At 41.3% G+C, this 27,422-nt stretch overlaps 1 protein-coding gene across 2 annotated transcripts; it reads left to right on the top strand.

Moving 5' to 3' along the window:
* Positions 1-1,795: 1,795 nt before the first annotated feature.
* On the top strand, positions 1,796-21,552 carry slitrk4 (SLIT and NTRK-like family, member 4). Of its 2 annotated transcripts, XM_039615107.1 has the most exons (3): positions 1,796-3,201; positions 3,990-6,480; positions 15,937-21,552. In XM_039615107.1, the coding sequence occupies exons 2-3, from the start codon at positions 4,032-4,034 to the stop codon at positions 16,140-16,142; spliced, it is 2,655 nt and encodes an 884-aa protein (XP_039471041.1). In that variant the 5' UTR covers positions 1,796-3,201; positions 3,990-4,031; the 3' UTR covers positions 16,143-21,552. The 2 variants fall into 2 exon arrangements, with proteins under 2 accessions (XP_039471041.1, XP_031585704.1); XM_031729844.2 differs by lacking the exon at positions 15,937-21,552 and having other exon boundaries at positions 3,990-8,681.
* The last annotated feature ends 5,870 nt before the right edge of the window (positions 21,553-27,422 follow it).

The raw sequence follows: 27,422 nt of genomic DNA on the forward strand, positions 1-27,422 counted from the left end.
GTTAGAGTCTGGACAACATCCACCCTATTTCATGGAACCTGCAGTGCAGAAATACACTGGGCAAACTTTATTTAAAAAGATAACACCTTCTACTTTCTGAAAATATGCTTGCTTGACATGTTTAGGATGAAAGCCTGACCCTACACCGGTCGTCTGAGACCTGGTCGATGTTAAGAAGTTGACATACAGATGAAACAAAGAATGATCTTTATATTTAATCAAAACAAATCTCATACGTGTACAGTGGAGGATTAGCATATAACCTACTGAGGCCTGTGTTCTCAAAATCTTTAACCCAAATCTACTGGGATATGTGATTACTGGCTTTTGAAAATGATGCATCCTGAAACCTGTACATGAACATGCGAGTCACTAACGAATATTTACATTTTTTTCCTCATTCTTTTTTTGACAAAGCCTGACACAGTAACCCAGCATCTCTTTGGTGTTTGAAATATACCTGCAATGATTTTGTTCTTGGCTTTGCTGTAGTGATTACTAATTATCCCAAATGCACTCAGGCTCATTCACCCAGTCAGTGTGGCTCATCAGGAGAGGATGAATGTAAGAGCTGGGCATTTCCAGCCATCGCAGATGTGACTTTATAAAATGCACTGCAGTGCAAAATGACACAAACAAACCAACAAAATAATAGTAGAGTTGTTCAGTGTTACGGTGCTGTACAGTCAGACAGGATGGAAATCTCTGTACCTGCCTGTGTGCATGTACGTGATAGTATAATGACTGCATGTTGAGTTTACTGCTTCATCGTCATCAACCTTAAACTTAAACCGGTGTTAGCCTCTGCTGCCGTGCAGGCGGGCTCACATCCACACTTCCCGGCTTCCCTTTCTTCGGCCTGCTTTTATTTGTGCGTCACCTGGCCCCGCCACCTGTTGCAAGAGGAAACCAGAGGTGAGGCTTCCGGTGAGCCCGAACGCTGTCAGGTTTCAGGTTGGACTCCCCCTCCAGTGTCAGCTGAGGAGCCAGGACCCGTGATGAGATAGAGACAATAATAATAGCAAGAATGTATTAAAATCTACCTGTATAAGGAGGGGGCTAACTTACCCCCTCTTGTCTCCTCCATCTCCTTCTTCCATGTTCTCCCACAAACATGCACAATAAACTTGAGCTCCTGACTGACTGATTCTCCATCACCTTCTCCGTTTTTTTTCTCTCTTCCAGCCCGCCTGACTGCAGCGCTCCTGAATAATAACCCCATCTCCCTCTCTCTCTCGCTCGCTTTCTCTCCCTCCTGTTTAAAATGCCGCTCACAGGCGCGCTCCCGCACACACACACACATCCCTCTCTCTCTGCACACAGACCTCGGGGACGCGCTCGGTCCGTGTTGCGCAGGTCCGGGCCGCTGTGACTCTTTCGCAGTGCTGCTTTTATTTTCTTAACGGCGCCAAGTCCACCCGCACGCGCGCACACTCCCTTCCTCCGTCTCCATCAGCGCTTTGATCTTGCCCCCCCCCCCCCACGAGCTCACATAGGGTAGGAAATAAAAACAGGTGAAACCTCCTTTTATTACATTTAAGAATACAGAAAAATAATAAAACAAAAATCTGAATCTGCTCGTAAATAAGGAGCAAATGCAGCTGTTGCAATGTTCGCTCACCCTAATGGATCTGGTTCAAGGTCTGGAGTATCTTTTTTCTCTTTTCGGTCTATGTGAGAGACCCCCCCCCTCCTCCTCCCTCACTCTCTCTCTCCCTCCTCCCCTCCTCTCTCTCTCCCTCCCTCTCCATCTCTGCATTCTCCTCTTTCTAGTCGTGTGGGAAGCTCGGTGAATGCGGCTGCAGAAGGAGCCAGCATACTTATGCGCCTGACACGGATACTGTTCTGTCTTTACAGGAGGGAGAGAAACACAAGCTTGCTTTTCTCCGGTGTGACACCCCTCCCCCCTCCTCTGCCATTTATTCCACCTGGATATTTTTTGTGTTTTTCCCACGGAGAGGATTACTTAAAAAAATTATCAAGTTCATTTTGATTCTTTTTTTCTCCCTTCCCTTCTTTGGACCTATGAAAGAGAGAGAATGTGCGGACTTTCGAGCGCCTCACTTGCACCACAGCGGACTAAAGGCTGAATAACTGCATTATTCATTTTTACGCACCGGTTTCTCTTGTCCTTACTCGTCTCTCTTGTTTCTCTCCGTTTTTCTTTCTTCCCCCCTTTTTTCTCGGAAAGGAGCTTCAATATTCTCCTTTGTTATTACAGGGGAAGAGAAACAAACAAACAAACAAACATAAGAACTGATTCCCTCCCACTTGGATGAGACTGAAATAATCTCCATTCGCCTGCGAACAAAGTGAAGAGAACCACCAACAGTTTTTTGGGGGGTGGAGGGATTAGCGCTGCACGGATGGAGAATAACCTCGTGACAAAACCAACCTGATGGGGGCATTTTGGCCGCTTCTGCCCTCTGGAGCTTTATTCCCGTGCGCAACTTCGCTGGAAACGAACCAGTATTTATTCATTGGCCCTTCGGAAGGTTGCTGAGCCGAGCTGTAGCCAGACGCACAGTGCTGGCCATCATCATCACCATCATCATCCCCTCTCCCTCCCCATTTTCTACTCATTGCTACTCCTCTTTCCTTCGATCAGTTCCCCGCCTTAAATAAAAAAGAGAGGAAAAACTCTGAGAATGATGGACTTATTCCACCGTACTGGTGTCCGCCTTGCGCCCCTTTTCACGCCTTGGAGTCGCCGGACGCGCCGTGAAGATCTCTGAAAGCTATTTGCCTCCTCCCCCCACCCCCCAACCCCCTCTCTCTATTTCCCCCTCTTTCTGCCTTCTTCTACCTTTCCCCCGCTCCCTCTCTATCTCCCCTGCACCCAAATGAACGTTTTCCCATGGAGGTAGTACGGCTACCTTGGGGACCGAACGAGCAGCGGGGCGATTTTTCCAAGCAAGAAGAGCCCGTCAGTAAGAGGCGCATCGGGTGAAATCGGACCTCCCTCCTTCTTCGCCTCTCCTCCGCTCCCTCCTCTGTTTCTCCATCTCCGCCTCGCACCTCCACCTCTCCAGTTTGCTCGGCTCCCTACATGGGGCTATAGAGGACTGGGGGGAGACCTTGTTGCGCCCCTATAACTGTCGGCTTCCGCTGGGAGGACTGTTTGCACGGCTCCATCCATGTCTCACCAATGCTGCCCCGTGTCTCCAGAGGGAGCCGCATTCATCACCACCACAGCTTTGGGTAAGTCCAATTTATTTAAATTCAGCCACATAAAAAAGATCTCTCAGATTTCGTCATGTGGAATTTCTTCTTCTGTGTCACAGCTGCTATAAATGGGTGCAGCTTAAACCCCTCTCAGTGTGTCAGTAATGGGCACAGTCCCAATTCTTCTTCTTCTTCTCTTTGCTAAATAACCGGAATGTGCTACTCGCTGGTAGTGGAGGTGCTGGCTCCAAATTAGAGCTCCCCTGGAAAAGGGAACTGCAGCCATTTGATTATGTTGCATCTGAGAGGCACAGAACAGAGTTGTGCTGATGTCTGCGTCTTGCTTTGGGTGTCAGAATAAGATGCATAGACGTGCAGTAGTTCAGGGGTTTGGGTAATTTCCAGAGCATGTGCTACTTTTCCTGCAGTACTGAATAACCTCCATCCAACATTTCAGGTTGTCCAGGATTCGGAGGAATGACTGTGTGTCAGTAACAGAGATACGCAGTTCATAGATTCTGATGAAATAGTGTGATCATTGTAAATGTGCATTATTAGCGTCGTGGCTAGAATTTATTTTATACAGTGTGAGTAATGTTTTCTTTTTTTTACTTTAAATATAAAATGAGTTAAATATTAAAATTGCAATGCAGTCGTTCTCAAATATGAATTTTGATGGTGTGCTGTGTGTGTGTGTGTGTGTGTGTGTGTGTGTGTGTGTGTGTGTGTGTGTGTGCATATCTGGTTTTGTGTGCATGTATGTACGCCTGCGTGTGTGGATGTTTGTGCATGCGCCTGTCTCTCTTTTCTTTTTCTTTCCAAAGGTTACTAAATGGTTTTCTGGGGGAGGATTTCTAACCGGCGAAATGCTGCTCGTACTCCTGCTGGCAGCCTTTTCTTCTTCTATCTCCGGCTCTCTCGCCTCCTCCCTTTCCTCCCCCTCAATGTCGAACGGACCCCCGATGGCAGACCCGTCCGCCCCGGACTTGCTGGCCGAGACCTGCGTCGCCTGCTCCTGCATGTCGGTGGAAAACGTGCTGTATGTCAACTGCGAGGAGATCACCGTCTATCGACCCACACAGCTCATCCCTCCGACCTCGTCCCTCTACCACCTTAACTTCCAGAACAACTTTCTGATCATACTCTACCCAAACTCGTTCCTCAACTTCACCCACGCCGTCTCGCTGCACCTCGGGAACAATAAACTGCAGAACATCGAAGGTGGGGCCTTCATGGGGATGAGTGCGTTGAAACAGCTGCATCTGAACAGCAATGAGTTAAAGGTGCTGCGTGCGGACACTTTCCTAGGCATAGAAAACTTGGAATACCTTCAGGCTGACTACAACTTAATACAATACATTGAGAAGGGAGCCTTTAACAAACTGCACAAGCTCAAAGTGCTGATCCTGAATGACAACCTCATACAGGCACTCCCCGACAACATATTTCGCTTTGCCTCGCTCACACATCTGGATATAAGAGGGAACAGGATCCAGAAACTTCCCTATTTGGGAGTTCTGGAGCACATTGGACGCATTGTAGAGCTGCAGCTGGATGACAACCCCTGGAACTGTACCTGTGACTTAGCGCCTCTCAAAGCGTGGCTTGAAAACATGCCCTATAATATTTTTATTGGCGAGGCCATATGTGAAACGCCAAGTGACTTGTACGGGAGGCTCCTGAAAGAAACCAACAAACAGGAGCTTTGTCCCATGGGAACTGGAAGTGAATTTGATGTTAGGATGCCACCTGCACAGCCCTCCAAAACGCCCCCAACTACTGTGGCTCCCATAGCCACGAAAGCGCCAAAAACCACAGACTCATCAAAGTTTTATGGCAATGGTATTGTGGCTGGAAGGAATAACCAGATTGTTTCCTTTCAGCTGTGTCCACAGCCCTGCAGCTGCAAAGCCCACCCTTCTGACTTTGGCATTAGCGTCAGCTGTCAGGAGAGGAATATTAAAAATCTAGCTGATCTTGTTCCCAAACCCCCAAATGCCAAGAAGCTTCACCTGAGTGGGAATTACATCCGTGACATCAATCCGAGTGATTTCCAAGGTTTTGAGGGCTTAGATCTGCTGCATCTTGGCAGCAATCAGATTGTCACAGTCCAGAAAGGTGTGTTTGCTAACCTCACTAACCTGAGGAGACTGTACTTAAACGGAAACCTGCTTGAACAGTTACACCCAGAGATGTTTTTGGGCCTCACAAACCTACAGTACTTATATTTGGAATACAATGCCATAAAGGAAATCTTAGCAGGTACGTTTGATTCCATGCCGAACCTTCAACTCCTGTATCTCAACAACAACGTTCTGCGGAGTCTCCCTGCTTATGTGTTTGCGGGGATCCCTTTAGCCAGACTCAATCTGAAAAACAACCACTTCATGACCCTGCCAGTGAGCGGTGTCTTGGACCAGCTGCGGTCACTGACCCAAATAGACCTGGAAGGGAACCCGTGGGAGTGCTCATGCGATCTGGTCGCCCTCAAACTCTGGCTGCAGAAGCTAAGTGATGGAGTGGCTGCCAAAGAGGTGAAATGTGCCTCCCCTGTGCAGTTCGCCAACATTGAGCTGCGCCTCTTAAAAAACGAGATCCTGTGTCCTCGGATGGCGAGGCCGCCATTTATTCAGACTGGCGCCACCCCTGTTTTGACATCAGTGTCGCCTGCTGGAGTTGGCAAAGCACCACCGGGAGGGCCTGTGCCTCTCTCAATTATGATCCTTAGCATCCTCGTAGTGCTGATCCTGACTGTGTTTGTGGCCTTCTGCCTTTTAGTCTTTGTCCTGAGGCGGAATAAAAAACCGGTGGGCAGGCAGGAGGGGCTGGGGAACCAGGAGTGCGGCTCAATGTCTTTGCAGCTTCGCCGCCACAGCCACAAATCTGGCAAAAAAGGTTCTATCCCCGGCGACGACTTGGGAGGCGAGACCTTCATCCCTCAGACTATCGAGCACATCGGCAAGAGCCACACCTGCGGGATCGGTCGCTCCTCAGACTTGGATGCCGGCTTCAAATTTGCAGACTCGCAGAGGCAGAAGATCATCCTGCGGAACAGCGCAGACAAGGAGAAAGACATGCTTTCCACTCTGGAGCGCAACAAACGCCTCAGCACCATTGACGAACTCGAGGAGTTTCTCCCCAACCGAGAGCCCAGCATGTTCATCCACAACTTCCTGGACAGCAAAAGAGATTTCAACAGTATAGGGATGGGCGGATATGAAATCCGCTACCCAGAGAAAACGCTGGATAAAAAGATGAAGAAGTCGTCGCTGATAGGCGGGAACCACAGTAAGATCGTTGTGGAGCAGAGGAAAAGTGAGTATTACGAGCTGAAAGCCAAGCTCCAAGGAACACCTGATTACCTGCAGGTGCTCGAGGAGCAGACTGCCCTGAGTAAAATGTAGGGACTGTTGTGTTTGATCTGTGCATTGATTACACACACTTCTACAGTATGAAGTCAGCAACATGCAGGCAGACAGCCGAACACATTTCTCTGGCTCTTTGTCCTCTCGAGACACACACACGTCATTCAAACCTTCAGATCTCTCACCCTCTGCCTTCATTTCCCTCTCTGCAGCCACACACACACACACACACACACACACACACACACACACACACACACAAAGCAAAAAAAGTGCCTTCTGGAAATCCTTAATGACCACTGCAGAGATGGACAAAATGGCTCCACACTACAAGGCTATTACTAGAATAAGCGTGGATGTATTTCACAGTAAAAGACCTTCTGGATTATCCATGCCACTCACATGTACGAATCCTGCAAACTTACCATAGGACACCCTTAAAAAAGCAACCAGACATAGTATTTTTTGCTGCTACTGAAATGGGTACTTACTACTTCGTATTTTTTGTTGTTCTTGTTGTTGTTCTTTTTCTTTTACTGTTTTTTTTCCAACCAAATCAAAGGGTCTTGAAACAGTGCTTGAGAATATACCTCGCTGGCTTCAGCCCGTTTTTAAAAAAAAGAAAACGAGGGGAGCGCTGGTTGTTCTTTTTGCTCTGGAACGAATCATATTTCCTTCTTCTGGGATGAGATTAACAGAATCAGTGACTCAAAGGATGCTACTTTGCTTTATTCTATTTTATTTTGTTTTTATTTGACCTTTTTTGTGTTGCTGGGATATCTGTTTGATCTTGTGGAAGCTCTCCGGAGTTGGCTGCAGACTCTCTGCCATCTTGTGTGGATTACACAGCAGTAGCAGTACACCTGCTCTTTGCCGGGAGGCTAAACGGCTCCCGTTTTCCATTCGTGGGAATTGGAGGCACCGCGAAACTCTTTTGGGGGAATGATTTCATGACTTGTTTTCTTTGTGTAAAGAGCCATGTTAAATATAGTGTCTTCTGAATGGAGTTGTGTTTCTCTTTAAAAATTCCTACTTACAGTAACTGTATGTTTTGGGTGAAATCTAATGGCACATACACTGTCAGAGGACGTTTCTGAAAAATGAAAAGAAAAAAAACAAAACCCAATGATTAAAAAAAGAAAAAAAGAAAAAAAAAAGAAATTACAAAGCTGCTTGCCATGTAAGCGTAACCTGGAATTTATTTTGTAAGTCTTACATTATTTGTATCTGTGGGACTGGTTTGTAAATTACAAAGAAAGACACACACACACTCATACTGTACGACGGAGCATCATCAACATCAAGAGACTTCATTGCCAGATTGTCCAACAAACCGCTAATATAATTCAATCGGTGACCCGCCTCCCCCGTCAGCTCTCAATTCGTAGAAAAAGAATGAAAATTTAACAACATAGTTAATTTATTTTTCTATGCAGGGTTATTTAAAGAGTTATCGGTATTATTTAAGAAGAATAATACGCAAAGAGTGGAAAGGACTTGATAGTGTGCTGCATCAGAGCTAATTCAGTCGATTCAAGGGTTTCTGTCTCTCTCGGTCTGCTGAGGAGCGCCTGCCGGATGAAAGGTTGTGAAATGTGATCTGTGATGTTTCCTTTTTCTTGTGTCGCACGATGAGCAAGAGGCCTGATAGAGTCTGTGACGTTTCCAGCAGTTTCCTTATTCTTATATCTCCCACAGTATCTTGTAAAAGGTTTCTTATTAACATTATGCAACCAAAATAAATGTGCATTAAACTGGATATGCTTCTGGAATTGTTGGACCTGGGAGTAAGAAGGGAGGGAAAGCGAGGGCAAACCGATCGAGGCTCTAAATTGTTGGATCTGGGCCGAATCATATCGGAAAAACAACCATGTGCAATATTAGCTCAGTCACCGTTTTGTTTTTAATTTATTTAGTTCGAGATGATATTGTCAGGACAAGTTCTATTTCAAAATTCTTTATTCAACTTAACTCTATCCGGTCCTTATTTAAAAAGTATTGTTAAGTTAAAATTATGAGTGTTTATTGACATTACAAATGAATAGAATGTATCTTGGAAAGTATAATAAATACAATTTTCTATCAGTCATAAATCTCCTGTATATTGGTTAATTTTCTCATGTATAATCATGTTGAAATCAAGGTATTAAAATCAGCACCTCTTTGCACCGTGTCCCCCCCATTTCTTTTAAGCTCGTACATCCTCGTCGTTCTTCGAGGCTGCTTAACTTTCAAACTTCTGCAAACCCTGCCATTAGCATTTTCCTTTCACAGAACACGTTGCAGCGTCTGACAGCTCAGTGTTGGACAAACTAAAGCTGACAGAACGCTGTTCTTGTTTTGTTCGAGTACAAACACTGGCTGCCCTTCAAGCATAATATATAATTGTTTAGTCGCTTAGAAAACTGCCTCTGCAACTTGGGAAAGTCTTGTTTTTTACACCAAAGGCCATGAACCAGTTCGAGCTTTTCAAGCTAACAGTTTAAGCAACTAAAACCAAGCCTAAATAAAGACTCCAACCTTGAAAACTTCATACAAACATGCATATGTGCTGGGTTTTCCTATTTAGATCCCCGAGCAATGCTTAGTAGAGCTATCACCAAATATTACATCCCAAACATCCGCAACTTTTTCCATCTTTTCAGCTTTTAAGGCAGGTTTCTGACAGAACACCTGACTTTTTGGGTTTTTTTTGGCAGGTATCAAAGTTCCCTCTGTTTATAGACACCGATCAAACATTTATGCCGTTTCCATTTTAGGGTTAAAAATTCAGATTTCCTCTTTCTGTGTTAATCCAAGCTTTTGTGCTTTTGGGAAACCAAGTAGCAGAGAGTATGACTCATCCAGACGCCAGAGAATTGTCCTCATTAATTATTAATACCCATGGCAGTTATGAACTAAAAAAGGGATGTGGGGAGAGAGGTGAGAGATAGGAATGTGATATGTATAACCCCTCCAAACTGTCTCCCCCATCCTTCCATCCTTCTCCGTCTTTGTCATGTTTGTGATCGCACTGCTCTGTAATAGAGCAGAAATATCATTTGGTGCTTAAAAAAAGACACAAATTGGCTGGAGACGTAGCTTTTCAGTCCAAAATTTTACTGCAGTGACTTGGCTCTCGTGCAGGGTTCCTGGAAGGTCGGGGGGGTTCTCGAGGTGCCACAACACTAGAAAACGGTGAAATTCTAAATTGTCACTTTAATTTACCTCGCTAAACATTAGCAGAACACAAATGCACGAAATCCTCACGAATGTTTCTTTCGTTTTTCTTTTCTCTCCTTTCTGCTGTTATCATCCCACCTGCTGCAGGGACAGTTATGCAATTCTGTTCTGAATCCTAACTGTTAAAATCATCTCTGCTGTGCCTCACTGTGTATTTTTATCTGATGGGGTGGCTCCGCAAAAACGTACGCCTTTCTGAGGGGAAGGATTTAAGGGGGAGACTGTTGGTAAAAACCCTGCTGGAAGACGTCTGTAGCATGCTTTAATATGGGGAATGGCCACAAGGGGCGCTCTAAGCTAAGAACACAGAAGTGAAATAGTGTGAGTGGACTTCAGCATCACTGATGTTTGAAGGCGTTTGGTTAAAAGAAACCACTGATGTTTTATTCTACTTATAGTCTCGCCTTATTATTATTTTTCTAAGATTTAAAGTGAACTGGGATTACAGAGGCCCCACAACATGATGACTGTGCCTATTTATATGACCAGGAATTCATAATAGGTGCAACCATCAGATAAATAATACTAATAAAAATGAGGAAGTAAAATAAAGTAATGCTTAAAAAAGCACATATGTTCAGTGACTATTGATTATTCTGCATAATTATTATGGCACTGCATTCACAGTGATTTGCAGTCTGTGAGCAGCATCAAGATGATTAACCTCTTCACATCCACCAGACAACTCCACGCAGAGTGACAGATGTGAACACAAAGTCAAAACTAAGTGACCTGCTGGATGTTTAGAGGTGAACCCTCTGAGGTCCAAGGAGTCATTTTTTGATGTGCGTCAGAATATTTGTTATTTTCTTCCTGATTGGACAGAGTTGGAAAAACAAGCTGCCTGAGGTTTAACTTGTGTTGTGGTTGAAGAACAAACACCCCTAACTCTCACCGCAGTCTGACTGTTTTTGTTTGTTTTTTAAAAGTTTTCAGCTGTTTCATTTCAAACTGTTTGGCTAACTAAAGAGTCTCAAGCTAAAGAAGGACCTGCGTCACTATGCCAGAGTACAGCACATGCCCAAGAGCCACAACTACAAGTAGTGCAACAACAAAACCAGTGAAACCATATCAGCATCTTTTTGCCATTAAACATCTTAGAGTTTGTATGAGGATATCATTTATTCTGTGTCGACCAGAAAACTCTGAACCCTTTTTACCATTTAGCAAAACTGCTAAACTGCGTTGCTTTTTAACGGCGCACTTGGTGTTCTCCAACGGCGCGTTTAGTCAGAACTTGAACGCAGCCTGAAGGTTTGGTTAGGAATGCAAATTCTGAATCATTAAAATGTCTTGGTTCCTTTTTTTTAACAGCGTCTAACCAAATGAAGACAGCCTTACAGGGGGGTTAATGTCTGAGAGATGTACCGGCTACGTGTTGGCTTCAGTTGTTGTCTGTGCCTAAAGTGTGCAGTCTCATTTCCCTGTGGGGTTTTTAGCTTGTCTATACATCACTGAGACATTGTGTTAATGTAAATGATCTGTTGTAGATCCGAATTTCATCGACGAGTCTCATTACTTCACCTTTTTTTTTCATTTTCTTCTTATTTAAAAAAGAGCATGAACACACTTTTCACATTAGTATATTAATAGCCCGTGTAGAAATCTATTTCCTGCAGTGTAAATTTGCATATTGTAAAACAAATGTCTGCCCTCCCTTTCTTATTTGTTCCAAGCCCGATGCATCTTGTGGCAACAGAAGAGAAGAATTAAGCTACATTTGTTTTTCACAGCACCAGTCGGTTCTCTTCTCATGGATAATTTTAAACAGACGTGATGAACCAAATGTTTCTAGTTTTGGAAGCTGCGATCGATAAAACATTTCCTGTTTACAAAGTTGAGCTGCTAGTTTTGGAGCCACTTTAACCGCGTCTTATTTAAATGCTTGAATAATTGTATTTTGTTCATACTGGGTGAAATATTTCAAGACCAAATGGAAATATTTAATTTTCCTTTATCATCTGATAACCATAATTCTTATAGATGATAATGCTAATTATCTTTATATTCTAATTAAGGTTTTATACTGGAAGGATCAGCCATTTTTCCTGTGCTGTGCTTCCTTTTGCTTTTGCCTAACATGCATCATTTATGACGTATGCTCGGGTTATTTTATCAATGTGCTGTTTGAAGCGACAGATTATCGTTTAACATTTTTACTCATCATAATTAATAGTGTTCAAGTTAAGATATAATCTGGAGTCCTGGAACTGGAAATAATAACCCCGATGTAATGATGTCATGTGGCTCATCAGGGTTGGGGAAAGACTTTGAGGGATAGATTTTGAAAGGCATACCTGGGAACCTATCAGCTCTTCTCATCGCGTAGCCTTCTGCGGGCAGCAGCCAGTCTTTAGGACCTGCAGGTGCCATCAGCAGATATTCAGGGAAGAGATCGCTTACTGTCCTCTGGTCATTGTTTGCGAATTTAGACACATTTCCAAAGATCATGATTTGATTTTGAGATTGTGCTTTTACCAAATACAGTTCATTTTTGCTTTTATATTGGCTATTTTTCTACATGCAATCAAAATATGCACCAACACAGTAAGCTGGTTGAAAGTGCGTATGTAAACTAGGTTAGGTTTTGAGCAGTCAGTGGAACCACTGAAAATGTATCCAAAGTAGATAAATGAAACATAAATGAAAGAGTCCACTATAGCTCTACATATTTATATTCTGACGTCTGTTTGTAGAGATTACTAACACTGATATTCACTTGACAATGCGGATGTTGCAAAAATCATTATGGAGTTTGAGTGTGGGAGAGCTAGTATATTTCTTTGGCTGCTTGAATTCCATCAAAATGCAGTGCTAAATACTGCAGACTGATTTACATCAGCTTGTCCTACATTACATGTACGTAGTGTTGCATCTGTGTATCTGTATCACAGTAATGAATGCAGACTTGACTTGGTTTGGCTGATAGATTTTTAAATTAAAAGGACTATTACCATTAGAGGATTGGACAGAATATTCAAAATACGCCTTCAAAATAAAAATTTGTGCTTTCTTTTCCTACATCTGTGAAATTGTGCCAGTGGTTTGACTACAGAGGACAGATTAAATTATTCAAGAAAGAATTCTAAGATCCCATAAAATTATCTACATTTCAATCCAAACCCTCCCGTCACTACTGTAGTTTGCACTAATGTGTATTTGCTGTAATTATTTTGTCTTTGACACCTTATTATGATGTGGGGGCGCATTTGTAGCTGCGGTGGCTCATGTCTGCTGAATGCCAACAATGTTTTTAGGGATGGTACCCGGACATTTTTGGCATCCGCCACAGTCAGGCGGCCATTTGAGAAGGGATGAAAAGGGATGGTATCTCCCTGGTTACTGCAAATTACTCAACGCATCCCCTATGAGAGGAAAACAATGGCTGCCCTCCCCACCAGCTGCCTCATTAAACATAGACAAATCCACCAGTGCTGCTCTGCTCTGGCTGCTTGGCTGCCATTTTCACACCACTTATTCACAGAAGCCAGTCACCTGTCTGTGGAGGCCATCGCAGGCAAAAGTGTGAAAAGCAAAGCTGGATTCGGAATATTTCGTGCATGTGCCTTCCTGTCGTTACACAGAGGGATGTGAGTGTCTGTCGTTAGCCCCTGGGGTCTTGAACCTAAAGCAACAAAGTGCAAACTTTCATCTCAGCCACAGTGCGTTTGCACTAAGCAGCAGTGAGATACGCGTGCACCATCACACTCTTTTACAATATAACAGTGACAATATAATAATTATAGCTTTAATTTAATGCATCCACGTATTAAAGAGCAGCGCTCTATTAGCTCTGCGGGGCCTATTTGGCCTCCACATCATTAAATTAATTCCATTTCTCATTTAAACTCTGTCATTTGGATACAACTTTTTTTTTTGTCAAGCTTTGTCTAGAAAGGAGAATGAGTTCTGACCAAATTGAGACGTCCACCTTGTGAAAAAGTGACACTCGCTCTCCAAAAATAATTGAGTCACCTAAAGCAAAACGCTCTTCAGTGATACTATTACCACCTGTGTCTGAGGCTAACACATTTCTACTCTCATTTCCTGTTTGAGTGCTGAAGCTTTAAATATCTTGAGGTCATTTGGTTGACACACTGTGTGTATTCTCTTCTGCCAAACACACACTACAGTGTCCACTTTTAATGCAGTAATGATGACTTCTGTTGGTGAAGGGTTTTCATACATGAATAAGAAGTTGAAGCCCGATTTCAACTTGTGCATAAATTGTAATTGTGATGTAAAAGTGCTGCTGTTATATGTATTTAGCCACAAGTCTGCCAAAAGTTTATTGACATGTGTGTAGTTTTTATTTCAAGCCAGTGTTTGATATTCCCAGAAATCCTGGAAAAGAGGAATAATCTGTAAGACAGACAGTGTTATTTTGGAGGAGACGTCAGGCTGCAGGTAGTGTGTCAGACTCATTCTACACAAAACATATACTGAATTACTGAAAAAGAAACCTACATAATCGTTGGTGTTGTTAGTAAAGCGTCCCCAGCACTTCACTACATCTGATTATTACATTAGATTTCCCACATTTAGTGTTTTAGTGGTGGTGGAGAGCACACGGGTCCAAAACCTCCTCCAGGTTCATGCAGGTTGAGCTCTGATGACCAGTTCACTCGATTCGCATAATTTTCATCTTCATCAATCTACTGAGTGACCCCTCATGCCCTCTGGATGAGGTATTATCATCCTGGAAGACACTGCTCCCATAAGGATAGACGTTTCTCCTCCAAGACAAAGGTGATCACTCAGAACAAATTGCTATTGATTTGTAGTGACCCTCTCCTCTCAGGGTACAAGTGGACCCAAGGCGTTGGCAGCAAAATGCCCCCACACAGCATCACGCTGCCAGCAGCTCCCCTCGCTGTACGGTCCAGGGTTTTCCTGTACGTCCAATCATCTGTAGAAATTAGTGAAAGTTCTTTTAAAAAAGATATAAAGGGTATGAAACCAAGAAATTCCAACGCATACACTGGTCCTGAAGTTAATGAAGGTGAACTGCCCTAAAAGAAACCTCTAAAGTGTTTATTGTTTGCAGTACCGCCTGTTCTGTTTGTGCAAATGACCTAAATCAGGAGATCAGGCTGTGAGTTAAGTTTAACAAAAGCCAAACTGTTGTTTGTCTTTTCAAGCAGCTGCTGAAGCTTTTTTTCATCACCATTAGCAATTTGTCAAAAAATGTGCTTTGGAGCTGCACTCATTTCCTCTGTGTTCATCACTGCTTTGCTCTGTTTTGTTTGACATCTGGCTGCACTTTGGAGAAAAAAGAGTTGCTGTCAGCAGTAAGAATGGTCAAACTTCAGCAGCCATCACAAATCAGCGTTAGCCTACTAAACTAATAATTCATGAAGTTACGAATAACGTATCTGCAAGTCCCTCATCTTACTTACATAGACTCCAAATGCTTATATGATATAACATGATCTATAATGATAAACTTAAATGAATCTGATAATTAAATAAAAGTTTTTCTTAGTAAGAGTAACAATATAAGAAAACATTGGTTTAGCGTTTTGGAAATAATGAATTATTTGGGGAGTCTAAAGTCTAAAGACGGGAGTTACACATCATCTTCTAAGCAATGGAAAGCGTTGGGTGTCATTAAAGCTCCTGTAATTTGACAGATGAGCCCTGAAAGTTAAACCAAGTCATGTTAGCAGGCGAACAACCCGCGTGCATCAGCTGTAAGCTGTGATTAATGTGCTGTTGTTTCCTCTGGGTACAAACCCACACCTGTCTCTATTTTATAACATTGATCTATGACAGATCAATGAAGGCAAGGGAACAATTGCAGACAAGTAGAGGAGACATGCTTAGATGTTGGGACTGCCCCTAGAGGTTACACGCTGGTCTGTGAGTGTGTCAGACTTTTTGTTTGCCTGCAGCTGACGTCCCGGGGGAGCACATCAGAGGCTTTCCTTCTCCTATTAAGCCTGCACGATCAATAGCTCATATCATCACGTAGCCCCAACCAACATTCAGCAAAGAAATAATTAATGTTTGGAAAAAAATTGTGCGTATAGTAAAAGATGTACCGTGTCTTTGCTTGTTATCACTGCTGGTCCAATAACATCTGACACCACAGCCATGTTTTCAAAGTGTTTCTGTTTGTTGTTGTTTATGTACCATTGCTAATGCATCTTTTTCTCTTACTTTCTCTTTTCATTTCTCAAAGGCACAAACTACAGCAACATTTCTATTGACTGCAGCACCGAGCGTCTCCTGGGATGCCGCCTTAAACTGTGTGTAGTTATAGCCGCAATCATCCTTCTTCCTTTCCCCAAGCCTGCCCATCAGCCCTGTTTGCCTGGGTCTGTCCATCCATCGTCTCATCTGCCTGTCTTTCTCTTTGCTGTACCTGAGCACAATTATGATCCATAGCCTTCTCAGATACATTGTGATTGATTGGGCTTTCCAGCTAACTAATGAATTGGCCCCTCAAGGACATGTAGCGGGCCAGCTCTGGTAATAATGTGGACTCTGCTGAAGGCAGCTCACAGACTCCTGACACCACAGATTTAACGCTTACAGTGTTTATTTGGATTTGGCTTTTGCAGAGGCTTTGTTGGGCTTTCATTTTTAAATAGCTTCTAATAGCCTTTTGCATTTTGTCTTATAGTGACATGCTGCTGTAAAATTATGCTGTGTGTGTGTGTGTGTGTGTGTGTGTGATTATATGGCAAATAACTTATTAAACAGGTGTCAGTTCACTATTTCTATAATCCTTAAAATGCTGAGTTTCCCCTATTAAATGTATGCTCCATGTGAAAGATGTAGGTGGTAGCTCACAGTGATGAACCTGCACCATGTTTTCACCTGACTTCAGTTCCCATCAGCTCTGCAGAGCCTTTTAAGCATCTTTGCTTTCTCATTGAGGTCAATCTTGTTGCCAGCCAAAAATGAAGACAATAAAACAGCCGTAAACGACCCACACGGCACCAAAGAACCAAAAACCATAAGCTGACTTAGTAATGATGACAATGTGGTCACCTCAACAGTTGTTGGCCTTGTGTTTGTGTGTTGGGTAGAGTAGTGGTGCAGTGGTTAGCTGTGTCACCTTACAGCTCCAGGGTTCTGGGTTTCAGCTCAGGCCTGTCTGTGTGACTGAGTGTTCTCCTTTTGCTGCATAGTCCAAAGACACGTCTGTCGAAAGTCTGGTTGAATATTTTATTTTTGTTTTCAGCTCATAGCGGTTTAATAATGATTTAGCTATTAGGTACCTCCTTTTGTATTCACTGACTGATTGTAGATGATAGGTTTTTACCTATTGTTAACTTATGCTGTTTAAAATACCATCCAGTCACCAGGCATATCTGTCTTTCTCACACAATTGTCACACTTACCTTCCAGATCAAGCAAATTTTAATATGAGACAAAAATAACCAAAGTAAATACTAAATGCAGCTTTTAAAAGATGATTTTATTTATTGAGAGAGAAAAGCTCCCCAACTCTAATAAGCCCTGTGTGAAAAGGTAATTGGTAATTTTTCACAAAGCTAAGTTTGAGTAGCTGCACATGGAGCTGGTTACTGCCGGATCTGTTGAATTAAAAACAAAAGAAACAAAAAGCAACACATCACACCGTGATCTAAAGTAACTAACAAGAAGAAAACTCATTGACACCAATCAGTCCTGAAAGTGTTTCAAAGTCATTTCTAAGGGACTCAGGAAAAGAGTCAACAGTGTCAGTCCTGCTCAAACCAAAATCAGGTTTCAGTGATCTATTCCAGTTCCAAACTGAAATCCAATTCAAATGCTTTGGCATGACCTTAATCAGACAGTTCATGCCTTAAAATCCTCCAGCGTTGTGAAAGTCTCTTTGCCAGCTACCAGTTATTAGGGTTAGGGGGCTTTTTAAAAATGTGCATAGAGCCAGGAAGGCTTGGATCACTTTTTCCCTTAATAAATGAAATCATCATTTAAAAAACACATTTTGTATTCCGGTTATCTTTTTCGAATGTTATTTTTATGTAATCATTAATTTTTTTGGCAATCTGAAACAATCAACAAAATAAGAAATCAGGAAGAGGCCAAACTTTTACAACGCTTTAACAACAATATATTTCTACACAGATGTCATGTAAAAGCTACAGTGTTGCCAACCTTTTGGTGTCCATCCATTACCGTGCTGAACATGTTACACACAATCACCTCTATAACTGCACACACACACACACACACACACACACACACACACACAACAATCATAGTTTTTAAGCATTTATCATTTGGTTTGATGTGTTTAAATCACTTGTTGAGTGCAAACTGAAGCAACACCTGCTGTGATGGTTGTTCATGCAACAACGAGTGAGTGGGAATAAAAATACTGACTAAATGCATTTCAGCCATTTTAACTGTGCTTTTACTGTAATGACTGCAGACATCCAAACACGTTCAGACAGCTGTGTAGAAACACTGATTCATCACACGCAAAAAAAAAGGAATTTATTAAGATTTTCTTTACTTTTTAAAAATTTTTTTAACTTGAGGGTTATACATGATTTGTGTTTATTACGATTATATGGTGAGAAAAATGATAAGGCATGATAATATTGACTAAAGAAAGAAAAACTATTTCAAATGGGGCTCGGGACAAGCCCTTAAGATGAGAGAAGACTGAATTATACAGTACGTGATGTCGTCGTATCATTTTAAACTGATCTGTGGGCCAGTTGTCCGCTTGTGAGCTTTTCCCAGGTCCACTCAGCTGGACCACGTCTAAAGTCCCTGGATGTCAGGGACCTTTGGAGGAGCTCGTGCAAACACTGATTTACAAACTTAGTTTTTAAACTTTGCAGTTATTTAAACTTTGCAGTTATTTCTGTGGGAGGAAAAACTCACATCAGACAGAATCTATGTTAAATAAAGTCAGTGATATGTGATCATTTGATCTGATCAGAGAAAACAAATTATTTTTGAACCTACAAAGAAATTGTTTTAGATTTTTTGTTCCATTTGTTAATTATTCAGGGCTGGTTCTGCTGTGCGCCTGTCGCTTGTATTGAGAGTCTCTTTCTTTTTGCTTCATGTCAGGTGGAGTTTCCCTGGTCAGATTTGGATTGGGTTGAACATTTTACAACAATGCCATCTGCTTTTTTTTTAATTAAAACCCACCTGAAAATATAAAAACTACATCATTCGCTCCTTATTTCGTCTTTTTTTTGTTTGTTTGTTTTTTTACAGTATAATTGCAAAAATAATTGTATTTGAAAATAAGAAAAATAATCCACCTAGAGGTTACAAAAAGCAAAAAGTTGGGATCTTATGGCCAATCACAAAGTAGATGCAGCCCAAAAGCATTCAAATGGGGCCAAAATGTACCAAACAAAGATCGTCTCCTGCTCAGTAAAAGCCTGTGGGATACCCACCAGGGACCTGATCACTGAGTTCACATCAACGCGGCTCAGAGCAATCTCCCCATAAACATATAAACTCGACTTCTTTTAAGCCAGAGGAATAATTCCATACAAACTCTAAGTAATTAACAATATACTTAAATTCATATTCATACATATACAGATTAATAAAATGAGCTGGTTATTTGTGAGAATATAAAAGTTTTAATAAATGTTTATTTCATATTGTAATGAAGGGTTAAGTTACTAGTTGAGTATATTGTGTTATTGTATCTGTAAAGTCACCATCTATACCTTAAAAAGCATTTACTGATGAAACTGAAAGGTCAGCAGGACCTTAAGACTCAAACACGTCTCCTTTGTCTTCACAGCAATAAAAGGAAGCAGACAACACAGAGACAAACAGAAGATACAAATATTTATTAGAAGATGCAAATATAACCCACGTGAAGTTTGTGCAGTAGTGAAAAGTAGAGTCTGAGTTCTTAGGACAGAAAGAGACTGAACAGCTGAAGACAAAATGTTCTTTAACTTCGAGATATTGAAGCTTTTTCCTTTAAAATAAAACATGAACACATGAAAACATTTCATTAGGCTTCATATTCAAATGTGCAGACCATAAACAACATGTTCTTCATACTGAATTAATAACACAAGTAAATGTAGATGTTAGAGGTTCTTTGGTTCCTCAGGTTCAGCTTTGCTCTGGTTTGTAGGTTCACGTCAGGTTAAACTGACTTATGCTGCTAACTGACAACACACGAGGTTTAGAGTCAGCTTTAACCTGAGGAACAGAGTCTTCAACATCCCACAGACATTTTGCTGCATTATCAGCTTACCTTTTGTTTTATAACAACCTTATTCACATTTTATTTTAAATGAAGATGGTTCAGTGTAAACATATGGCTGCATTCTGAGTATGCACAGGACCGCGAGACCAAGTACAGCTCCGATGTCACGATTAAATCTGTGGATGAAATGACTGTGATGGACATGATTGTGGATGGTGAGGCTCAGCCATCTGACACAATGGTGCCAGGATCACAACTGTGCCCTCAGTGTCAACATACCATGGAGCCGATCGTGGATTTCAGGCGGCCCAGGGAGCACGGCCCCACTGACATCAACAGAGCCCTAGTTGAGCTGGTCTGCAAGTTTAAGTTTCTTGGTGTGACCATCACAGAGGACCTCAGATGGTCCACACACACCAACAGCGAGGTTAGGAAGGCCCAGGTCTTTGGATGCTCCACTGACAGCATCCTGCTGTATCATCTGGTACAGAAGCTGCACCATAGATTAACCCAGAGAGGGAAGCTGAGTGCATCAGGGGAGGTGAGTTTCCCATCCTTCCAGGAGAAACATGAGCTTGGATGCAGTGCCGAGTCCAACACATCATTAAAGACGCTCACCACCCAAACCACGACCTGTTCCAGGCCCGTGAGAACTCCCAGCCTGGGAAACACTATAAATGTGTCCCCAGTCACACAAGCAGGATCCAAGACAGTTATTTTCCACCCGCTCTCAGGTTGCTAAACAAATTATGACCTGTTTAATTATTTATTATTACAATTTTTTTTTTTTTTTTACCCACTTTTTGCTTTTGTAAATCTGTAAATCTGAATCTAAATCTATATCCTAATTAAAGTGCCCTGTGGCTCCAACATCAATGATTCTTTCTGTCTTTAAAAGGAGAGCCACTCTTCCTCCTTCAAACTAAGACTCTGGTCCTACACACATTTAACCTTCAGCTGGGTTGTGTTACATAGCTGTCACTTGTTTCACTCCTGTCCTTTGTAAATGCCACGTAAGGAATAGATGCAAAATACTGAAGTAACAACTAGCAGCTGCTTAAACTGACCATTAATTACAACATGAAATAAGTGTCCCTACAGTATATCAGCTGCATATGCATAAATGAGCACCCACTTTCTTAATGGTTTAGTTGGAATTTTCTAAAAAATGCCATAAACCAGTAACAGTTCCTAAATATTTGCTGTAGTACTTTTTTAATATAAGCCGTCACTTATAGAGTAATGCTCTCATTAAACATGCGAGTCTATTAATCAAGACTTAATTCATTATATTAACATTACTTCTCCTTAATGTGTCATTTCAAAACATGAATAGTTAAGTGTTTACTGATACCTTACTAATGCTTAACAGTGTGCAGTTCTCATAAAGTGTTAGTGAGTAAGTGTAAGCCAGCAGGCAACTGGCAGTCCATACAAAATGGACATTAGTTTGCTTTCTGTTTAAAGCCTTTTCATTTGGGTTTTTCAAGGACGTGGAGTTTGTATTAGAGGTCGATGTTAATGCTAACCCTAACCTAAAGGTTAAAGAGGAGGGTGTGAAAATGAATCGCTGTGTTGCTCATCACTTCACCTTTTGAGTCTTATATAAGACATCAGGCACATATGACTTTATTTGTTATGGCATCATAGTTACAGTCACACCAAAGACCCACAGACTCAGTGGGATTTTTGGTGTGACTGATAGCATCTGTCTGTAATGAGATATTATATTTCCCAGCTTCTGAATTCTAATAAATGTCGAAGGAAATTGTGCACTGAGTGAGTCAATCTGGGTTTAAAGTCTTTATCAGGACACCTCAGCAGGGAGCAAACCTGTGAACACTGTGCCACAGATCGCTGTGCTCTGAAGCCTGCGGCACTGCACACTTCTGTTGTTTATTCAGCTCCAGCTTTGGGATGATGTTGAGTGCGGCTTTCATAACCCACAGTTTGCCTTTTAAGTCTCAAGATGTGTCTTGCATTGTGTAATGTGTCTCAGAAAACAGTCAAAACTAGTTTGACAGTGTAGTTATACAGAGTGTACAATTAGCCTGTGGCGCCGCTGTTTGTTCAGTCTGATACATTCAAAACGCAGCCGATGGCTCGGATCTAACTGGGAACGTTATTAGACATGTAAGCTGCTGGTTTGCATGGGATGATGGAATGTTCTCTCACTTTGTGTGTGTGTGTGTGAGTGTGTCCATACTTTGGGATTTAACATGTATAGCTCAGTTGGTATTAGCAGCATGGTTCTTTGTAGCATTCTGACCCAGAAAAAAAAAAAAGTTAAATAAGACCAACATGTGTGTGTGTGTGCATGTGTGTGTGTGCGACCACAGTGTTTCCTTACCTGCAGTGCTTTCATGTTCTCATATTACCAGTTCTCTATCTCTTATCTCTCTCTTCAACAGCTATCTCTCTCGCTCTCTCTCGCTCTCTCCCTCTCTCTCGCTCTCTCTCGCTCTCTCTCTCTCGCTCTTACTCTTGCCAAGCCAGCCGGTGTTGACGAAGCACTAGCTGTTGAAAGAGAATGACTGTGTGTGTGTGTGTGTGTGCGCTGTTGACAGAGCTGAGAGATTTAATTGACACCCACAGAGAGAATTATACAAGCTTCCAAATGCTCTCTCTGTGTATCTGTTTAATATTTTGCTGCATCTATGCGCATGAGTGTGTCCTAATTCCCACCCATGACCGCAGTGCACAGGGGCTGTGGGGTGAGTGGAGACTCTTCCTTCCCTCTGTTTTATAGACAGGTCACATTTGTGTTTCTCCTCTTCTCTCCTCTTCTCCAGCGCTCCCATTTCTTTCGCTCTTTCCTTCCATCATTCATTCTCCGTCATTCCTGATTCTCTCGTCTTCTTTCTCTGAGCAGTTCATCCTCATTGTCTTTTTGTTTTTTACAACATGCTTCAATCCAAACTTGGAGAATTACAACACATCCTGCAAGTTGTTATCTTCCTGCTTTCTGTCCTTTGTGATTTCATATGTGCTTGCATTCATTGTAAGAGTGTGTTTCTACAGTTTGGAGTTACTTGCTTTGGCTTTGTATTTTATCAGGATGAGTATTTTTTTTCCAGAAAAATAAATAAATATATTGTGCAATAAATGTTTAACCAGTAAATTGCATAAAATGCTGTTTGTGGCAAAAATGACACAAATTATAACTCCAAGAAGCGAATTTATATTACATTTTTTAAAAATTAGTTAGAAGGTTCAATAAACACTCCAGTTTCAAAAATAAAGATTTTTTTTTAGCAGTTAATGGTTCCAACTTTAAAGGTTTAAAGAGCAAAATGAAGGTTGGCGTAAAACAACTAATAAGACTGAATAAAACACTGAGTTATAAAACAAAAATAAAATGTGTTGAAAGTTTGTTCAGCTAATCTAATCAATATTTGTACATCAACCACACCCCAGTATGGGGTTACAGAAATGCATCTGTGAGTGTGTTTCACTCACATCAAACATCAGCCTCTTGTTTTTCAGTAAAACCTGCAAATTACAAAATCTCAGCTCTTGAGTTTCCCTAAAATATGTCACCTGTCTGGAAACAAAATGCAGAAAAAGCCACGAGTATCATGATGGTGTCATGACAAATCAATAAGTTCCCTCAAATAGTTCCCTCTAGAGGTGTGGAGACCAAAAACAGAGCTAAAAGGACATTTATTATTAGATTATAAACATGATGGCAAATATGGAAATGTTTCTTTGTTTAACTGCTGTCATAGAATAAGTGGAGCTTTTTTTTGAACAGATCTTTGATTTGAGAAGCTCTTCCTTCAGTTTCCACACTCCAGATGTTTTTCATTGGGTGATAAGTCAGCAGCTGCTTTCATAAACATCAGCCTGGCTGGACCGTAGGGTTAGAAAACTGTTCATTTTGCTTGTAGATTAGTCTAATGTAAGATATACTGTTTAAAAACAGACCTTGTCCCCTAAGACAAGAATGTCTTTGGAACTGTTGAATTCTGATGAGGTAAACACAACCTCAGTCATCAGTCACTGACTTTTCTTCTTCTTTAAAAAACACTTTTGGCACGTTAGTCCTGCTTCACAGAGTTAATGACTAAACTGCTTCATGCAACAGATTAGTTTGGACATCTGTCTGAAGTCTGCTGAATCAGGTTTGTACTAAAGTTATCGCTGGAGTTTATTGGATATATCTATTTGAATCAAAGAAAAAAGTGTTAGTCATATAAAACAAAGATGTTACATATTAATCAAAGCATGTGCATGGAATTACATATCAACAACAGCAGTGTTTCAGTAGAATGTAACCACAATGCATTCTGCTCAACAGTAACCATGGATGGATTCTAAACCTTGTGATACTTGTATTGACAGATATGAGGTCTATTTCTATGATGATTTATATTACAATGAATTTGAATCAAACATACTCATGCAGATATGCCCCATAAAGGATGTTCCATACTCTATATGTAGTGTTGATAATGCGAACAGCTGTCAGATGAATGTGGCTCAATAAAATTTCAGCTTTTCCAAAATGTCACAAAAAGCAATGAATTAAATACAGATGACGAGAGCATGTATGCAGTTACCATTTACAGCTGTGTTTTCATGTCATCCTGGTAAGTTGTACACTGTGATAATTAGATCTTCATCTAAAAATAACGTATTTTCTTCTTAGCCGTGCACACAGTACATCACTCTGTACACATAAATGAAGCACATACACACTTATTTACTCAGTTTATTACAAGGTTCTGAACTATTCACTACCAAAAATCTGCATATTCATAACCCCACTTTGGACTCTGTGCATGTATAGATTACACAGATCACACAGAGCACATGTTAAGTCCTCCCTGTTTTATCTCTACACCGCTGCCCCATCGCCTTTTACAGCCCACTGAAGCTTTTTCATGCATGATAAATTTTTACATCATAATCATTTTTATTTTCATCCTGAAAGATGCAGATGAGGTTGCGAAATCATTGAGAGCATGACATTAGCTAATCTTGTTGATGTGTGTTTGCTTATGTGCATAAGTCTGTATGCAGGAACACAGGTTTGTGCAGTCATGTATGTGTGGGTCTTCCCATAATGCCGTGTGTAGCTTTCCCCAGAGTGTTGACTGTATTCATGTTGAATATGTGTGTGTGTATTTGTCATAGTCTTTTCATAAAAAGGAGGATGAATGAACATTGAAGAAGCATTAGTCTGAGTCATGCACAAATCTGTAGTGTGTGTGTGTGTGTGTGTGTGATGATCATAGAGCAATGGGGCAAAAATACCGAAGGTCAAACAATGTGATCTATGTGACTTTCTAATAAACATTATTGAATCACTTTATACATGCAGACAGATATGAATCACATGAAGGGAGGAAATATGTGTGTGAGAGTCGGGATAAAGAGAATACTGTATGGACAGCTATCTAAATGACACATTTCCATATAAATGAATGTTCTGCACTCAGCCTGAAAGCCATAGTGATTCATTGTCATGCATGTTAAGATGCAGTGTAGTGGTATTTGCTGTGACCTTAGCATTCTGTCTGTTTCACTATTAATTAGGGTTAAAGGTCAGTGTGCTCTTTAAGGTATTAAGAAAACTTAGAAGAAGAAAGAAAGTAACAGAAGCCACAGAAATTACCAAAGTTTTGGTTCATCTGCACTGGTTTTGTCCAACTAGTCAGGCATCGACAAACTACACACTGCAACAAATGTTGACTTCTGCTTACTACAAATGTTTGCATTATTTGGAAACTGGCACTTCCTGAAAGCTGTCAAATTCTTACAGAACCTTTTAGTTATGATTTCATGTGAAGTGCTCAAGTACAGTGTTGGGAAGGTTACTTTTAAAATGTATTCCACTACAGAATACTGAATACATGCCCCAAAATGTATTCTGTAACGTATTCCGTTACGTTACTCAATGAGAGTAACGTATTCTGAATACTTTGGATTACTTAATATATTATCATGCTGTTTACAACTACGTGAATGTACTATTGCTGTTTATTACTGTTACTGAAGGTCCGCGGCTCCGAAACGTAGTAAAGGGACCTCTGGCTAATACGGTGGGTTCCGTGTTGGGCTGGTAGCTGAAAACTAGCTTTACTTTGTTGTCTGGGTCAACTTTGCTTGCGGGAGACAGAGAGAGGCGTTGAAAGGCTGCTCCAACGGAACTTATTTTTTCAGGAGGAAAACAGGAACACAGTGTACAGTTGAGTCTTAATAGCTTACTTACAAATGGGCTCGTCAGGCACTCTTCTTGGCTGCAGTGGTTATTATTATATTTACATGCTTCCAGCTCCCGTTTTTGCTCCGTGACAGCTCGGACTTTTCCTTTCTCTCCCTCCCTCGCTCACAGACACATAACGTGTATGGTAGTCCATTCTCGCTGCAGCACGGACTACGCTGCCCATCAGGCTACATTCTTTAGAGCTATGCCTGTAGCATTCTGCCTTTTAGCTTAGCACAACAACAACAACAAAAAAGCGCTCTCTCACCCAGGAAACACACAGAGAGAGAGAGCGTCACCCTGTAACCATGGCAACCGTAACGCTGCCGCCTGGAACAACAGAACGTAGCTGTCAAACAAACCCAAACAGTCCTGACCCACGAGAATATGAAACAGGAAAGTACCGCCGTGTAATCCATTTATTTCAACAAAGTAACTGTATTCTGAATACCACCTTTTTAAACGGTAACTGTAACGGAATACAGTTACTCATATTTTGTATTCTGAATACGTAACGGCGGTACATGTATTCCGTTACTCCCCAACACTGCTCAAGTATCACAAAGATTGAACATCATATATCACTACAGGGTAAATCAGGTATAGGTAACAATGATGTATAAAGAGGCACATTTAATATTAACTCTTAATTCTCCTAAAATGCTGAAACCAAAGTTATTTTTTTCTCTTTAGGTATGACAGCAGCATCACTCCATCGGTCAGTCAGTGTCCTATTTTGGCCCAGACATAAAAATGTAATAAGTACATGTTTGCTCTAAACATTGCCAGTTGTCAGTGGATCAGTCCTGTGGAATTTGGCTTTTTTCTCTTTACTCTCCATAATGCATGAAATGATGGCTGCGAATATTCACATTCTCGGAAGATAAACTGTAATGATATTGAAACTTTGACTTCCTCTAAATTGGTACTAAATGTGTACGGATATAATTTTCTTCCAGTTATTCTATAGATGTTTTATTTGTTTATGATCTGCGAAAATGTGCAGTATTTACTCCAATCATAGTTTTCTTTTTTCCTGTTCCTCAGTGGTTGGGTCTTTACTTACGTGGTTTTTGTTCCCCACCTGGCCAAACTACAAAAAGAAGAGTCAAGGCTAAAACTTTTCAGTTTGTTGTTTATTCTTATTTTAAATAGTAAGAAAAAGCTGCAAATCAAATACTGAGACTTAAACCAGTGTGACTCACTGATAGTTTGGTTCCTGAAGGCCCCCGGTGTTTTTGTTTAAGGTGTTTCATCCCAGTGATTTATACATGAACCAAGGTTTCAAGTTGTTAATTAAAAG

Source organism: Oreochromis aureus, linkage group 2, assembly GCF_013358895.1.
Source record: "Oreochromis aureus strain Israel breed Guangdong linkage group 2, ZZ_aureus, whole genome shotgun sequence".
Taxonomy (NCBI): domain Eukaryota; kingdom Metazoa; phylum Chordata; class Actinopteri; order Cichliformes; family Cichlidae; genus Oreochromis; species Oreochromis aureus.

What these genes read in the sequence shown, in the direction of transcription:
- slitrk4 (XM_039615107.1), top strand. Translation starts at nt 4,032, where the DNA reads ATGCTGCTCGTACTCCTGCTGGCAGCCTTTTCTTCTTCTATCTCCGGC. An exon ending in CGTTGTGGAGCAGAGGAAAA is followed by an intron (nt 6,481 to 15,936) that starts GTGAGTATTACG and finishes CATTTCTCAAAG; the next exon opens with GCACAAACTACAGCAACATT.